The 16418-nt window shown below is 32.0% G+C and overlaps 4 protein-coding genes across 5 annotated transcripts; 2 read left to right on the top strand and 2 right to left on the bottom strand.

The window, feature by feature from the left end:
• The first annotated feature begins 1139 nt into the window (after positions 1–1139).
• Pak3 (p21 (RAC1) activated kinase 3) lies at positions 1140–5955 on the top strand. The gene is made up of 2 exons (XM_013318013.1): positions 1140–2006; positions 3188–5955. The coding sequence occupies exons 1-2, from the start codon at positions 1316–1318 to the stop codon at positions 3979–3981; spliced, it is 1485 nt and encodes a 494-aa protein (XP_013173467.1). The 5' UTR covers positions 1140–1315; the 3' UTR covers positions 3982–5955.
• Positions 5956–8231: 2276 nt separating this feature from the next.
• On the bottom strand, positions 8232–10592 carry LOC106121932 (methionine synthase reductase). 2 transcript variants are annotated; one of them, XM_013317765.1, is made up of 5 exons: positions 10413–10592; positions 10154–10300; positions 9600–9836; positions 8569–9264; positions 8232–8463 (listed from the first exon to the last, which is right to left on the bottom strand). In XM_013317765.1, the coding sequence occupies exons 1-5, from the start codon at positions 10524–10526 to the stop codon at positions 8248–8250; spliced, it is 1410 nt and encodes a 469-aa protein (XP_013173219.1). In that variant the 5' UTR covers positions 10527–10592; the 3' UTR covers positions 8232–8247. The 2 variants fall into 2 exon arrangements, with proteins under 2 accessions (XP_013173219.1, XP_013173220.1); XM_013317766.1 differs by lacking the exon at positions 9600–9836.
• Positions 10593–10980: 388 nt separating this feature from the next.
• On the bottom strand, positions 10981–13136 carry LOC106122026 (uncharacterized). Its single transcript, XM_013317873.1, has 10 exons — positions 13027–13136; positions 12914–12947; positions 12798–12829; positions 12705–12725; positions 12463–12621; positions 12192–12372; positions 11668–11918; positions 11398–11556; positions 11202–11319; positions 10981–11115 (listed from the first exon to the last, which is right to left on the bottom strand). The coding sequence occupies exons 1-10, from the start codon at positions 13072–13074 to the stop codon at positions 11090–11092; spliced, it is 1029 nt and encodes a 342-aa protein (XP_013173327.1). The 5' UTR covers positions 13075–13136; the 3' UTR covers positions 10981–11089.
• Positions 13137–13442: 306 nt separating this feature from the next.
• Positions 13443–16178, top strand: LOC106121933 (lipoma-preferred partner homolog). Its single transcript, XM_013317767.1, has 3 exons — positions 13443–14314; positions 14603–14838; positions 14962–16178. Exons 1-3 carry the CDS (start codon positions 13535–13537, stop codon positions 15200–15202), a joined length of 1257 nt encoding a protein of 418 aa, XP_013173221.1. The 5' UTR covers positions 13443–13534; the 3' UTR covers positions 15203–16178.
• Positions 16179–16418: the final 240 nt, after the last annotated feature.

The following is a 16418-nucleotide window of genomic DNA, read 5'->3' on the forward strand; positions in this document are numbered from 1 at the left end:
TTATAATTGACTTAAGCCCTGTTTCACAATGTCTTAATAAGTGCTGGATAACTAACTAATAAACAAATTAACTGATACATAATATTTCCGGTCAAAATAGTATGCGTTTCACAGACGACTTTATTTGACAAATAAGTTCTAAGTATCTAATTCAGGGCAAATAGCAAATGCTTATATCAAATTAGTATTACAAATCCATCAGTAAAATTAGTAATTGTATGAACGTTGTTGTGAAACTAATTGCGGTTTCAGTGTGTAATGTTATCGAGGCGTGTTAAATCGAGCTTATCAGGGACCATTTACATACTATATAAGAATCTGGTGTGATGTACATTTTTGTTACTACGCTGTGTAGAAGTATTGGTCTTAAAATGGAAATGTAATGAGTGTGTGTAGATTTTTTTATATTTGGATAGGTGTAGTATTGGATTGACCCAGGTTTATGATGATGACGATAATGTGTGACATCTTGTTTTCAATAAGACATTCAATGGTTCAACTTTGGTGAGAGATTTTTTTCGGATGTCTTACTACGGTAAATAATAATTACAAATAATTCATCTATTCCATTTTTAGAAGTAGATAAAAGTAAATTTACACTAAAAGACTCCCTTAGGTTGCATCAAATGATTGAGCGCGGCCCTAAATGTATAAAAGTCAATTGTGGAAATTTATTACTCTACAAGAGTAAGCAAATGAACCTCTTGCATCTTGTTATCAATGGAAACAACAATTCGATCGTGTTACATTTTAGTAAGTGTTATTAATACTTTTGTTCCAAGTGTTATTTAACATATCGATAAAATATTTTATTTCGTGACGTATACAATGATGAATCACTCGAAATTCCGTTTATCATCAAGCTCGCCAGCCAACGCAAAAAACGATTACGTTCCAGTTACTGGTATATTTTAGTAATAAAGAACCAAGGAACAGTTTTTATTGTAGTAACTACTTTTTACAGAATACTATTAACTTAATTACAATTTTATAAATAAATTATATAAATACTGTAACTGTAATAAGTAATTATTAATAATTCAATGAATTATTAATTATTACTTATTTTCATAGGATAAATGTTATTGATAGCGTGAAACGGAATAAAGTTTTTTTCTGGTACAATTTTGACAAGTGATAAAGTCTGTCTTCTGCCTACAAAAGTCTGTCCGTCCGCGATTAGCCACTCCTATCTCGACGATACTTAATTAGATTTAATTTCAATAATCTGGTGCGTGAAATGTAGTGTTTCGTTTACAAAATTTGTGTATTGCGATGGCTTAGTTGTTTACAAAGTGTTTAAAAAGATATCACAATGTCTGGCAGAGGTGTGTTGAGGAAGCTGTTTTATAAAAAGCAGCATAATAAGGATGAGAGGGCGACTGAGATCGGAATGCCTACCAACGTGAAGCAACATATCCATGTAAGTAAAAATTCGGAAACTGGGATGTTGGAAGGTCTGCCGTCATCATGGTTGAGACTTATAAATACGCAAATCACACCCGCGGAACAAAACGAAAACCCGGACGCGGCCATTCAGGCTGTGAAGTTTCATATGTATACAATAAAGAAAGAAAAGGCCCAGGATGAACCATTCAAACCATTTGTGACTGAAGAAGCTATCACTGAAGAGGATTTGGAGATAGAGAAATTATTAGATAAGAAAAATGCCCACCAAAGTCAAGACTCTGATCTATCTATCGGTCAAAGTAGTGAAGAGGATGTTGCACCAAATGACAATTTCTCCCAAAGACAAACTATGCCCGCGGCACCTACCAAACATGGGATGAAAAAGAAAGATGCAATGATGGACCTTACAGCGGTGGTTCAAGATTTAACTTTAATAGGAGATGAGTCAGAAGAGAGCCCAATTCTACGGAAGAAGGAGATGATGAATGCAGCGCTGACTGATGAAGAAGTGTATGAGGAATTGAAAAGAATTTGTAATAAGGATGATCCTTATGTAAGGTTTGAGAGGATCAAACAACTTGGTGCTGGAGCTTCAGGTAATTTCATCCTATTATTAACTAAATCTAAGTTATTTCCTCACAGTCTTTTAATAAATTTTTTCAGTAAATAGTACAAATTTCATTTACTAAAATGTTCTTGTTTACTGCTATTATACAACCTCTTTGCTTTTGATAGAGATTGAATGGTAATTCTTATGATTTATAACCAACCAAATTAAAAAGAAAAAAAATAACACTTTTAATATTGTGCAATAATAAAAGCATTAGGAAGTTTGTAAAATGGCTCCTGACTTGTATTATAATGAAACATTATTAAAATTTACTTTTATTCTATCAAGTATTGACTGCAAAATTTAAATATTTTGCTATTAAATGTAAAAAAATACAATATGGATATCGGGTATTCATTGAACTGTTAACTCATGCATCATACATAACTTGATCTACTTTGAAGAAAGGAGTTAGGAGACACTAGCTGTGGCCCGCAACTCCTAAGAGCGGCATTTAATAAAAAAAAACATAATTAGTAGCCTATTAGTTCCAGACTATGTTCTATATGTATGCCAAATTGCATCAAGATCTGATATTAGTAAAACAATCATTGTATGATATATAATGAGAATCATACAGTCAGTAAGGTCTCTATTCTCTAATTTAGTACTACTCATTAATCTATGCTTATGCATCATTCTCTAATTAGTGTAACTTTTCTTATCTCTTAAAAATATTTATAGTAAAGTTAATTTGATAATGTAGATAAATATTTACACATATAATCTCATATGGCACTAACTCATAGTGGGCAAAGGCATGAATATTTGAATTACGGGATCAATATTATAGGAAATTAGATTATTTTTCAAAAATATTCAATTTAAATCATTCTATACTTCACAATTGTTACAAGTCTTTTCAAATATCTTGGAAGCTCAGGATCACCTGTGTGCTACTAAATCTAAAATTGTGCATAGCTTTTTGTATGATGTTCCATGTACAAGTCTTTTCAAATATCTTGGAAGCTCAGGATCACCTGTGTGCTACTAAATCTAAAATTGTGCATAGCTTTTTGTATGATGTTCCAAGGCACCAAGATACATGAAAACTACTATACCAGTTTTAGACTAAGTAGGAACCCAAAGTAAATTCCATAAGGCTGTTAAATTCTTTAAGAATAATTTATTTTGAAATAGCTTAAATGTATTCATATTACTCTCCAGGTGTTGTGTTCATCGCTATAGACAGCAAGGATAACTCAAGAGTTGCCATTAAAGATATTGATTTGACAAAACAATCCAAAAAAGATCTCATACTGAACGAAATCAATGTATTAAAAGGATTTCACCACAAGAATTTAGTGAACTTCCTTGATGCATTCCTAAGTTACGATCATCTTTGGGTTGCTATGGAGTTACTAGATGGCGGCTCGTTAACTGATGTTGTAACCGAAGTGGTCATGAAGGAAGGACAAATTGCAGCAGTTTGCCGTGAAACTCTTCAAGCGATTGCTTTCCTACATTCAAAGGGAACTATCCATAGAGATATTAAATCTGACAATGTGCTACTAGGCATGGATGGCACGGTTAAAGTGACTGATTTTGGATTCTGTGCCAATATTGTTGGTGATGAAAAGAGACAGACTATGGTTGGTACACCATATTGGATGGCACCGGAAGTTGTGACTAGAAAACAGTATGGTAAAAAGGTGGATGTTTGGTCACTAGGTATAATGGCTATAGAAATGATTGAAGGAGAACCACCATATATGAAAGAGACGCCACTACGTGCTTTATATTTGATAGCTGCTGTTGGTCGACCGAAGATTCCAAGATGGGAATCTTTGTCGCCTAATTTCCAAGACTTCTTGGATAAGTGCTTGCAAGTAGATGTGGATTTGAGAGCTACTGCAGACGAATTACTCGCTCATCCGTTCCTCGAATGCGCTATGGAATTAAAGACTCTAACTCCGTTGATTAAAGCGGCACAGAAAATTCTACACAAGAGTTATGAATGAAGATCCCTTGAATGGTAGTTACATTTTATATTTTATTACAACATTTTGTAGTTTCGCAGTTGTTTATGTTAGATTTGTGAGCTTAGATGATTAGGTTAATCAGACAATGACAATATAAACTTATTTAGATTGTCGGATGCTTGAGAACAAATGTCTGTCCATATAAAAATTAAGTGCCAATGAAAGGCTTGTATTTTTATCGTTATTTCTGGTCATTTGTACCAAAAGACTGCATCATTTGTAAACGAGCGGAAAGAAATTTTTGATAACGTTTACTCGTTTTATTATCGTTGTGCCGTAATATTAGGACACGTCATTGTGTAAATATTTTCACAACGAAATTACATACATCCGTCTTAGAGGGCAAGGTCGAGATTACTTTCAAAAGTATCCCAATGTACATGAACATGTGCATACAAGTACCGAAAAGATTAGTGCGAATTTTTACTTGTTTAGTTTACTAAAAACTCGCACTATGAACTCTTTGTTTAAGGAAATTATGGGTTATGATGACCAAGTTAAAGGTTGTTAAACCGATAAGGGATTATGACAATTTAGTAATAAAAATATAAGGAAACTACATGCACATTCATTATCAATTTGTGATAACATTTGTGCTATTTAAAAAAGAAATCGTGAAACAAATGCAAAAAGGAATTGAACTTTATTTAATTGATTATTTAGTTAAAAATATACTCTCGCGTTATTTTTACATCTGACTATAATTCCCATGGGTCAGGATATCGTTTTTAGCAGACTTCAAAAATAAGGTTATCAATTCTTCTATTTTCTTGACACGCTGTAGCTCGAGATCAATATGACTGAAGTCATTCCAATATATTTTGCCATCCATATCCATATTATATTCAAATCCTTATTTTGTTCCCAAGAAGATAATTTTAATAAAAAAGAGATATTTATGAATCAAACACCATAGAGCGAAAAATCTTTTTTATAGCGTTTGTTCTACAATCTACATCATTCAATGTCAGTCCAGCATCCGATTCACAGACTCATTATAATGGTGTGACTTATTATTTCATTGTATATGAAAGGCAAAACTTCGTAGTTTGATCATTCGAGTACCCATAGCTGTTAAGCTCAGTCACAATAAGGACCCCATAAGATTATAAAAGCGCGAGAGAAAACTTCACTAGTCTAACGCGTTGTCACATAACATCGGAACGCGCTCTACGATTATGTTTTATCATATAAAAGATATGCTATCATCTCCTGATATTGATATTCATACATCACAATGTACAGTAGGCGACATTTAAGTTGGCACTACGAGAAGAGTGAGACTTCGGCGAAGATCGGCTGTGTTCGGTTTTGAATGTTGTCTCTGTCACATGTAGAGCGTTATCTCTGTCGCACATTGCATATGTTATTGACGTTACATTACGTAATTGCCATAGACAAGGACGACAGTTTTTAAAACCAAAATCTTGGTCCTGCCTTGTGCCGACTTAAATGGCGCGTATATAACGCTGTCCATGGCGTTATTGAAATAAGATGAAATTGTGTCATGTACAATTGAATGCCATAATTATTTTATAGATATTGAATTTATTCTAAATTAGTCATAGGTCGCTTGTTATTTGTGCTCTTGATTAGTTACTTAAGACTTCTATTTTATAATCGTCCAAATTTACGATAAATTAGTTTTTGAAAAGGTTATTTCCATGAAATACAGAAAATTGTAAAAATATTTGAACTTGTAGCGACTCCTCTCCTGTCATTTAAAAACAATAGAGAAATAATAAACTCTGAGAGCATCATTTTTTTTAATTAATTATCAGCATATTAAAAATATACATGTAAAGGTTCTATAATTACAATTTATAATTACAACGTATTTAAGTCGACTGTGAATTTAATATTTCAAAGGTTTCCACGTATTTTTTGAAGGACTTTTAAGACAATAGAATCATGGGTTTGGATTAAAGATTACGCTGTTATCTGTAGTTCCGGGAAAACATTTTGTCTTATTTTTAAACGACAAATACATAGTTTAATGTTTAATACAGTTAACATAATCCTTTTTACTTTCAAACTAAACTGACTTGGCAGATGTTTTTAACAAGCTAATTGTGTGTGAAGTTACATGTAGGTAGTCGGATAAAACGTCACATTTCATGGTCAACGCGTTGTGAATTGACTTAATTGAAGATTACATTTGTAATGAGACTTCTCGTAGTTTTTTTTTCATTGTTACAAATGCTAAAGTCACCTTCAGATTAAAGTTTTATAATTTGAGTACAAAACCATGGTTTGGAGTTAGTCAGAGGTGTTACAGCAATCATGGTGGACTCCTTTTTAAGCCTGTTCTTTTTATATGAACTATTTTTAAAATCTCAACAAAAACAAAAGGAAAAAGTGACAAATATTATTTAATGGAAATAACCTTTGTCTATATAAATTAAGAATATTGCGATTTTTTATTAATTTACCAAAAAAATATGTACATATAATTATATTTGTAGCTAGTCCGTTAAGTGATTTTATAAGTGGCATTTTTGTATACCGTTTTACCAAATATGTATTTTTGTATGTTGCATACAAATATTTTTTGATAATCAATTTCTTTTACGATATATTTGCTAAGCTAAAGAAATACTGATTTCCTTACAAAATAGAGTGGAACAAATTTACGTATAATTCAACAATAATTTAAATAAATAGACTTTTATTTTTAAACACTAAGTTAACACTTCACTGCCGGTGAATGGAGTCAAAAATTCAATTTATTTTTTATAGGATACTTTTTAAAAGCCAAGAAATATGTTTTTACTAACCATTTTTTTAATTAGGAGCGTGCGCGTCACATTACATTTTTTTCATTTGCCTTAATAGGTCATCTCAAGTTATTACGTTTAGCATTTTTTAAATAACTGTATTTAGTTTATTCAGAGTGTAATTATACTAATAAAAACTGTTTATCATTTCACTGGATCGAGACGGTTAACTTTTTTAGTCGTCGATTAAAGATTGAACTGATTAACACATTCCATGCCACTAAGACTTTTATGATGTCTTTTACATTTCGCTGAACTTACTAATTTAGTGACTGCATTGGAATAAAGTTGAGGTGAACTTGCTAGGCGAGTCAGCGGCAGTGAATGTGTTAAATGTGAAAGCCTTTTTATATAAATCTTTGTACTGCATACTTTTACATTCTACACGCTACTGTTTTTTCACATTCCGGTATTGATTCAACTGACCAATTATTTATTTTTTATACTTCTTTACTATTGCGTAGAACTTTTAGGTTACTTCACAATTACTACTTTTAGCTTAAATTATTATTAAGACTGTATTTTGGCTCTGTGCTTCTAATACGTATGTAAAAAATACAATTGTCTTCAACTATGTGGGAATATTTTTTGGTTTGTTTTAATTAAAAACATGTTATAGACGCGAGTAAATTATGAAGGTCGAATGGCAACACAGGAATATTTTTAATTTAAGTAAGTTATCTGTCACGCGTGTGGCGCCACTGTACTTCCTTTTTGTGCCGCTTTACAAATAATTTGGTCAGACTATACTCGAAAAAAAAAAGAAGTATTTGATTCCAATTTTGTATACTAAACTTGATATTTGTTTGTTATATTCATTGTCAACGTAATTATACTCTGTAAAAATATAAGAAGATATTGAAAATCCGTTCAGTTGAAATGTTTTTATAATTAAGAACATTCTGAAGTGTCAAATCAACTCGTCCAGTACATTTAGTACGACGTATAACGGGCCCACTATATTTTGGTAAAATTTAGTATTAAAATAATGTATTATTCCCGTATTTGTTTTATCTTTAGCCATATTTAACTTTAAGGTTAGCTTTTTGAAAATGTATTTGACTGTTGGATGACACGCGCGTTGCTCTATGCCAGGAGTGCCTGCTTTATTACTCTATGGTAAAATTAAGTAGTTATAAAATCTTTAAAAAAAAGTAATAATTTACGCAGTGTATAAACAGCACAACGAAAAATTGCGTTAAATTGAAATTAAGCCGCTCTATTTATAATTTTGTACACACCAATGACACTTTTTGAACATTTTATTACATTAGAGATTTGCCTATTAAATTATTTTTATAAAAGACTTTGTATTATTTATCTACAATACAATCCAAATAATATCCTTTAATCCCTATTTGCTCGAAGTTAATATTATTTATCGACCATAGACGGCCATTGTTGTACCGTCATGCATGCTTAGAAAATCTTTATAATATAAGAAAAACACAATAAAACATAACAATATTTAATTCCATAAATCAATTAAATATGTCTTCTCTTTTTGCATATCACAAACAAACTTTTCAGCATCCTCTTGCGTTAAGTCAGAGAAATTGACTAAACACTTCACAAATGATTCCGTGACCTGAGTTGCCATTGTTTTCACGTCACCGCAAACATAAACTAACGCGCCATTTTTAAGTAGCTCGGAAACTTCTTTTCCATTACTAAGTATTGCATCCTAAAAAAAAGTGAACCAATTTTAGACTGCATAGGATCATATTATCACGTAACAAAGTCGCCGTGTTAAAAGTTAAAAAATCTAACATAAAAAATATATAATGACCTGTATATATTTATCTTCACAATCATTGAATCTAGAAAAGACTGTCGTCAGTTTAGTCAAAACACCAGAATCCTTAAAATCGTGCAATTCATCTTTATAAATAAAATCTAAATCAGGATATCTGCAGCCAAAAAACAACCAAATAATATGTCCATCTCTTTCTTCTTCTTTCATTTGTTCTTCAAGAAAACCTATATAAGGTGCAACTCCAGTACCTGGCCCAATAAGTATCATTGGCCTTGAAATTTTATCTGGAAAACTAAATTGATTTATATTCTTCCTCAAATATATAGAAACCTTTTTGTCCATCATTGTTTCTTTTTTATCTGTGATTGTTATATTTCTCATCTTATCTTCAAGACTTTCATTTATCAAACTTTCTAACCAGCCAGTAACAAGACCTTTTCTATTATAACCTATATTCATTACAGAGAAACATATTTTTATTTCATTAGGATTAATTAAACTACTGTTTACAATTGAATAAGGTCTAGGCAATAATCTAGGTAGGTGTTCTAAAATAACTTCAACAGGTGGTTTGCAGGTTTTGAAAATTTCAAATAAATCCAACATACACAAATTTTTATTTAATATATAATTTGTGTATGATATGGAACCTTCTTTACTGCAAAGGTACTCAAGTACTTTCTTTTCTGTTTCATCTTTTGTATACCTTGATAAAGCAAGCAGGAACAGCTGAAAGAAAAAATAAATAATATTTAAAAACACATAAATACAGTTACACGAAACTATATTGATAAAACTGTTAGTGCCCATTAAGAAAATGCTGTGAAAAAAAATTATCACTACTTTAAAAAGGCAATGAGTGAAATTATATTCAGACTAGCTGCCGCCCATGACTTGCGTGGAACCAAATAAAAAAAACATAGTAGCTTTTATGTCTTCTTTCAGGCTATGATCTACATCTATGCCAAATTTCAGCAAGATCATGCAGCCATTCTGGAGATACCTTCTAACAAACATCCATCCATCCAAACTTTATTTAAAAAATTAAATTGAGAAAAACTTACTTTTTTCACAACACCCCTTAAATCAATACAATGTGTAAGAACATATCTTAGTGTAGACTTAACAGGGACATGTGGAGGTATTTTAGCTGCCTTCTGACCACTGTTAACAGTTATAATGTAACAAGAGTCCACAACATCAGATAATTCTAAACAATCTATAACACAACTGATTTCTTTATCAGGATTTCTCGGAATAACACCTATGGTATCACCAGGCCTGAAATTTAAATTACTACCCTGAAAATTTGCAGTATAATTAAGTTTATTTCATTAAGTAACCTTTGTCAGTGTTCAATGGATTTTGTTTTTATTAATTGAAAAATTTCATCAAAACCGAAATGTTAAAGGAAACAATTATAATTTTGCATATTATTATGAAATATTTACATATGTAATGTAGCAAGATATGAAATTCTATTTATTTTGTTTTGGTAAATAGAGTTTAAAATTGTACATAACTAAAATAAATCTCAATAATACAGTCCTTGACCCTCAAGACACTAAAAGATGAATCACCAATGACTAAGAATGAAGAACTATTGAAATATACCTACCATTACATCGAAGGTCACTTCATACACTGCCTTACAATCCTCATGGTCTGCTGTGAGTCGTTTCCAGTTATTGATACCAGCATTAATAATACTACTTGCAGCAAAAGGTAATGAAGGTTCTGCACCATTATATACCGTTTCTTTAATCTAAAACAAAGTAAAAATTCTTTCTTATCCTACTATCTTGAATATCAGAGATAATCATATAAATTTAAAGTTATACATGTTACAAAAACTTAGTAAAATATGGCAAACTTACATCAAAATTTCCAAAATCAATTTTCAAATAGTTTTGTTTCAATGTTGGTAAATTAAGTGTCGCTTGTCGCGAAGCTTCAAGAAAAACGTCTTGCAAATTGTGTAACACAACCATTTTAAGAAAATATCATAAGATTTCTTGCAAAAATAAGAAGCAAACATCAAAAAGATACACCGAGCATGGTTAATGACATTGACAATGACAATTGAAAACTATTGTCACTTGTTGACATTGATATTAACATTTAGTGATGCCTGTTAAGTAGCGATAGCCGAAAAGAGAACCGTTACTTAAATATTTTAGTCACCTAAATTTTTTTTTGTGAAAATCAATGAAAATAAGTATGTCCGGTACACGTTCCGTTACGACTAAATATTTTAAATCATTGACCGATTCTGAAGTGCAATTATAATTCGATCATACCAATTTATTTTACAGATTAACTATAATTTTGTTAGAATTGCATACTTTTCTCATTCAAGATTTTCATATTCGACCACCTACGAAGAGTTCATCCAAGTCTATATCGGAATGAAAGATAAGTTTTAATATAAAGTTTTATTTCCTGGCTAGAAAGTTAAAATACTAAATGAACAGAAGAAAAATTATGTAAATAATCATCATATACACAAACTTCATTTCAGTACATTATTTTGTAATTAATTTGCGATACACTTTTATGCTTCCTCCTCGCCAGAAAACACTGAAATTTAAACAATAGAAACAGAAATATGTTATTCAAAAATTTAAGTTCAGTAAATGTAACTACCTCATAAATAGCAATCTTACCTTCAATAGGTACTCCCTGGTCTTCCGTAACACCTTCAAGACATTCTGGACAAACTGTCGTGTCACAAGGGTTGGGTGTTGAGGTCGGGAAAGCGGGGGTTAGTTCAATTGGTGGAGGCTGAAACACAATTTATCAAATAATTGTAATACATCAGGCTACAATGAAACGATAGTGTATAATAAATTGAATTCTTACTTCTAAGCGATACAAATAGGCTAAACGACAGGGGTCCCAGGTGGTACAGAGAGTGGCGTTATGCATCATGTCTTTGCGAGGCTCGTCGCCGAAATATTCAAACGTTATTACGATGTTGTTGTCAATGGCGCACATTTTTAAAAACTCTTCAACAGATACCTGGAAATGAAAAAGAAGTAAGGTAAGGTATTCTTTCTCCATTATTCCCCATTATTTTAATAAATTATAAAAGTAAAAATCATTTTATAATTCTACATTACATGTGAATACCTTAGTTTTGTTACCACAATCTAGGGTGCCGTTCTGAAAATAATTATTTTCTCTATCACCATTCCCGAGACAAAACATCCAACCTTCGTGAAAGGAATACTCAATTGGTGCTACTTCAGCTTCGATGCAAGGATCAACTGGTACAGGTATTGAAGGTTTTCCGAATGTGCATTTACGTTCGTGCATATTTGCTTGCAGCCGGTATGCATCTAGGTCAGGCTCTGAACCCTCGGGGCATTTATAGAAATTACCTGAAAATTAGTATTCTTGTTAATTTCGCTGGTAGTAATACTTTGAAACTCTACGTGTAACTGCGGACACTCAAGATTGCTTTTTAAACGAAATTAAATAATAAAGACATATTACTTTTTTAAAAATTTCGTGGGCTTTTTAAACTTTCCGACTACTTCCAGAACACCGACACCAGAGTTTCTTTCTGTTAAAGAAAGACTCCTGATGGGTCTGAAAGTACTTGTGATTTTTAATTAGTGTGCTAAGACCTATATTTAATAATGACACATTACTGTTCTGTATGATGTAAATAGTCTTCTGACGGGCACTGATTACAGTCCGTACGGTGAGACCGTTTCCGCCAGTTTTTATGTTTTCCATCAGTACTTCTTGTGCGGCTCTCTGCTCACGCGACCATTTAGCTGCTTCTTCAGCCAAAATTTGTCGACTCACTTTACCTTCAGATTGTGTAGACTAAACAAAAGACATATTACAAAAGGAATGGTTGAATAACTTAATTTTCGTTCAATAATAATGACTCATGCTTTGGTAATTAAAACTTACTTGAGGAGGACTCTCCATAATCACATGGGGACGACCAAGGGTATGCTGCCAAATAAGTTGTGCCGCTACTTTATGCTTTGAACTATGATGAAGTGGTTGAATTTGTAGAATTGCATACCACGCCAATTCTCTATAAACACTGTCCGGAAGATAACCTGTCTGGTGATGGAAAATTAAATTATAAACATCAAAATCGTGATACAATTACTACGTTACGTGGTTTCTGATTAATTTAAGCTTACCGGCATAAAATCCATGTGCCACTGCAATGAAAGCATTATAATTTAATAAAAAGTACGATACAATTGTTTTTCTCTTTAAATAAATGTACCAACCTCTTCTTCACCAGCTTCTGTTCTACCAAACTCTGCAAAATATCATTTTGTATTAAAATTTTTGAAAATAGTTGCGGTCGTTAATGTATTGACTAGATTTATCATATAAACCTTACCTTCGTCTTCATTTTGGCAATATACGAGCATTAACTATGTAAAAAAAAATATTATTAAGAAATTTTATTATGAAAAAAAAACTATTGAAATTAATTTAGTAAAATACTGAAACCTGAAAAATAATGAGTGCTATGCATATTTCTTTTAAAAATAGTTGCATTTTAATATTTCCTACAAAACATATGGATATTTACTACTGCATTCGTTACCAATGTAATAAAGCATTTCATCTACTTCTTGTTAAAAATAATTGGTTGAATTTTTGAAAACATTTCTATCGCCCGATAACGACTCGTTACGGAAACGTAGTTAAGATAAAACGAAAATAAATACACTTATAATTTAGCGAACTTTAACTAATAATTTGACGGAGTTAATAAGGACATGGGGCATATTTTCATCTAAAAATATTATACATTTCATAAGAAATTTTTCAGTACGAATGATCGTTTTAAAATATCGTAAAAATCGTAAACATCTTGTCATTTGCAACACTGCACATCCCTATTGCAGATTTGACATTTTATATTAAACAAGCTATCTTCTCGAAAAAGGTGTAATTCTGAAAATTACTCATTGACTCATTATATGACATAAAAGTAATTAATTAAGTTTTTGAAATGAATACATTGGATAAACAATTAGCCGATCTACGAATATATGCTAACGAATTGGACGCAAAGCTTCAAGATGATATTAATTCGGCTAAAATAAAACCTTCTATTCCGCCCAAAAAAAGTAAAGCGCCGCAGCCTCAAATTCCACAAAGTTACACAGTAAAATCCGCGTGCGAGCCATCATATTCCTCAAGATTAGAGTACGGAAGCCGAACAAGTTCTACGTATTCAAATTTAGTGCCCGTAAAGAGTTGCATTGTGAGAAATTCTTCGCGACTTCGCAGCGGTGATGTACTTTTGTACAGTAATTTGCTACCTCCGGGAGGTACGAACCATGTTTACTCTAATATTCCTATGCAGCGTACATCGGAGAGTATCTATGGTGATCGCGACGCGAGATCTGAAGTGTCTAGAATAAGTGATTTGGGTGCTCAGTCGAATTACAGCGAATTACGTCGACCAGGATCGGCTTACCCGCCTTCTTCGGCGTCCGTTAATGCTCAAGACTTCTCTACTTACGGTGGTTCACAGACATCGTCAACTTATGAGTCTTTATATGAGCCTATAAATCCAAGACCTTGTAGTCAATTATCTGGTACATCATTGTATGGAGGGTATGTTGGCACCGCTGAGCCCACCCCGGAGCCTGATGATGCACTATACTGTGGTAATTGTTACCGTTGTGGGGAGAAAATTATGGGAGAGACCACTGGGTGTACCGCAATGGAAAGAATATATCATATTAAATGTTTCTGCTGTCAGCAGTGTGGTATTAATTTACAGGTATGTAGTATTTCCTAATTTTAAGAACGAAACTGTTTAGGGAACATTACTCTAAAATGTTTAGTCCATAAGTAATGGAATGAAAATAATATTTCTCTCTATATATTGTATTTCTTTATAGTTAATGGAACATAAAAAAAATATTAAACTGTGTTCAAATTACAACTCACAATTTAAATTTCATTATGGGATATTATGCCAAGTCCCCATTGCAATTTGTTTCTTTAAAAATGTTATCTATTAGTGTAAACTGACGTATGTTATTCAAACAACATAAAACATTTTCAGGGACGCCCATTCTATGCAGTGCAAGGTAAAGCACTTTGTGAAAGAGACTACCTAGATACATTGGAAAAATGTTGTGTGTGTGGCGACCCTATCTTGGACAGGATACTGCGAGCTACTGGCAAGCCATACCATCCTCGTTGTTTCACTTGTGTGGTCTGCCAGAAGAGTCTTGATGGTATACCATTCACTGTTGATGCGGTTAACCGAATTCACTGTATTGAAGATTTTCATAAGAGGTGAGTGTAAAAATTTACTATAGAAATGTTTTAAAATCTGCAGTATTTCTTTATAGCTTAGAAAATAGCCTCAAAAGTGGCTCATCACCATGTTTATTCCTCATCTTTGTAATGAAATTTTAGGTACGCTCCCCGTTGCGCACGTTGTAGGGAACCTATAGTGCCGGAAGGAGGCGCGGAAGAGACGGTCCGTATTGTGGCTTTGGATAAGAGCTTTCATTTTGCATGCTATGCGTGCGAAGACTGCGGTGCCTCACTCTGCTCCAGGGAGGAGGGCAAAGGATGCTATCCACTGGACGGACATTTATACTGCAAACAGTGCAATGCAAGACGTATACAAGATCTGTCAAGGAATATTAACTAAGTAAACATCAATGTATTTAATTTCAATTCAACTCCGATTAATAGAAATAAGGAATGGCAAATTCTATATATAGTGGCCATTACTCTGTCTCTTTTGTGGTAAAAGTATGGAACTGCTTTGTAGGTAAGACAAGTTTGATGACTATTTAGTATGTAAAAAAATGAATTCATAGTATGTTGCATTGTTGGAAGGGATAGGATATCTCACATTAATGAAATGATGTGCAGGTTTAAATTAAAATAAAAAATTGTTATTAGCAATTGTAAAGTCATAGATACAGCTTAATTATTATTACGCTTTAAAAAATCTCTTGATACATTTGTAGAAAAAGTTGTGCTTTGAACTTTAGGATTATTGTAACATGTTTTGTGATTGTGGCATTTTACATAAGTCAACTGTATTAAAATATTACTAGAATATTCATGTTCTTATATACCCAGTTTAAATATATATATATATATTTCCTTTTAGGAATTGATTTAGTATGTATTCGAAAAAAAACAAGTTTTTACTAAACAATTGTACCAAGTATTAGGTAGAAAAATGCAAAATTGATCACTGCCACTTGTAAACAACTTTTGCTGTTACCAGTTTTTTGAGAATATAAGTGTAGATAATTTTAGAATAAGAATTTCTCCTGTTATTTAAAATCACATTTACATACTTATAGAAGTTTACACTCAAGTCATTTTATGCAAGTTCTTGCTTAGAAAAATGATGTATGAATAATAAAGATTCACAATTCTTCTTCTTCTTCTAGTGCCTCTTCAGTCTTGAAGGTTGGCCGCTAACTTGGAATATTTGGTTCTGTAATAAAATATAAATGTAATACACAATAGTGAATGTTAAAGTATTGTAGTTTTATTATAACTTTATGTACACAAACATTATCTGACAGTGTACTTTTGAGCCAATTTTGGCTTGATTAGAACTTTTAAATTCGCATGTTTGTTTGAGACCCAACTTAATTGTTTTTTGTATAAATTATTCGCTAATTTGGACGTTATTTTACTTAAAAGATTGATAAAGTTGATTTTTTATCGCTTTTTATGTTAGTGTTGGCCATAGTTAATGTAAATGAGAAATAATTGACGTTGGAGTAAAATAGATAAAGATTGTGAAATTATGCAGAATATTTGAACAGTTTGTTAGCCTGAGGTTTTCTATTATTATTTAATCCGCCTATTTACTGTAATTTACATTGTTTTATGTTACT

This window comes from Papilio xuthus, unplaced genomic scaffold, assembly GCF_000836235.2.
Source record: "Papilio xuthus unplaced genomic scaffold, Pxut_1.1 DF826933.1, whole genome shotgun sequence".
Taxonomy (NCBI): Eukaryota; Metazoa; Arthropoda; class Insecta; order Lepidoptera; family Papilionidae; genus Papilio; species Papilio xuthus.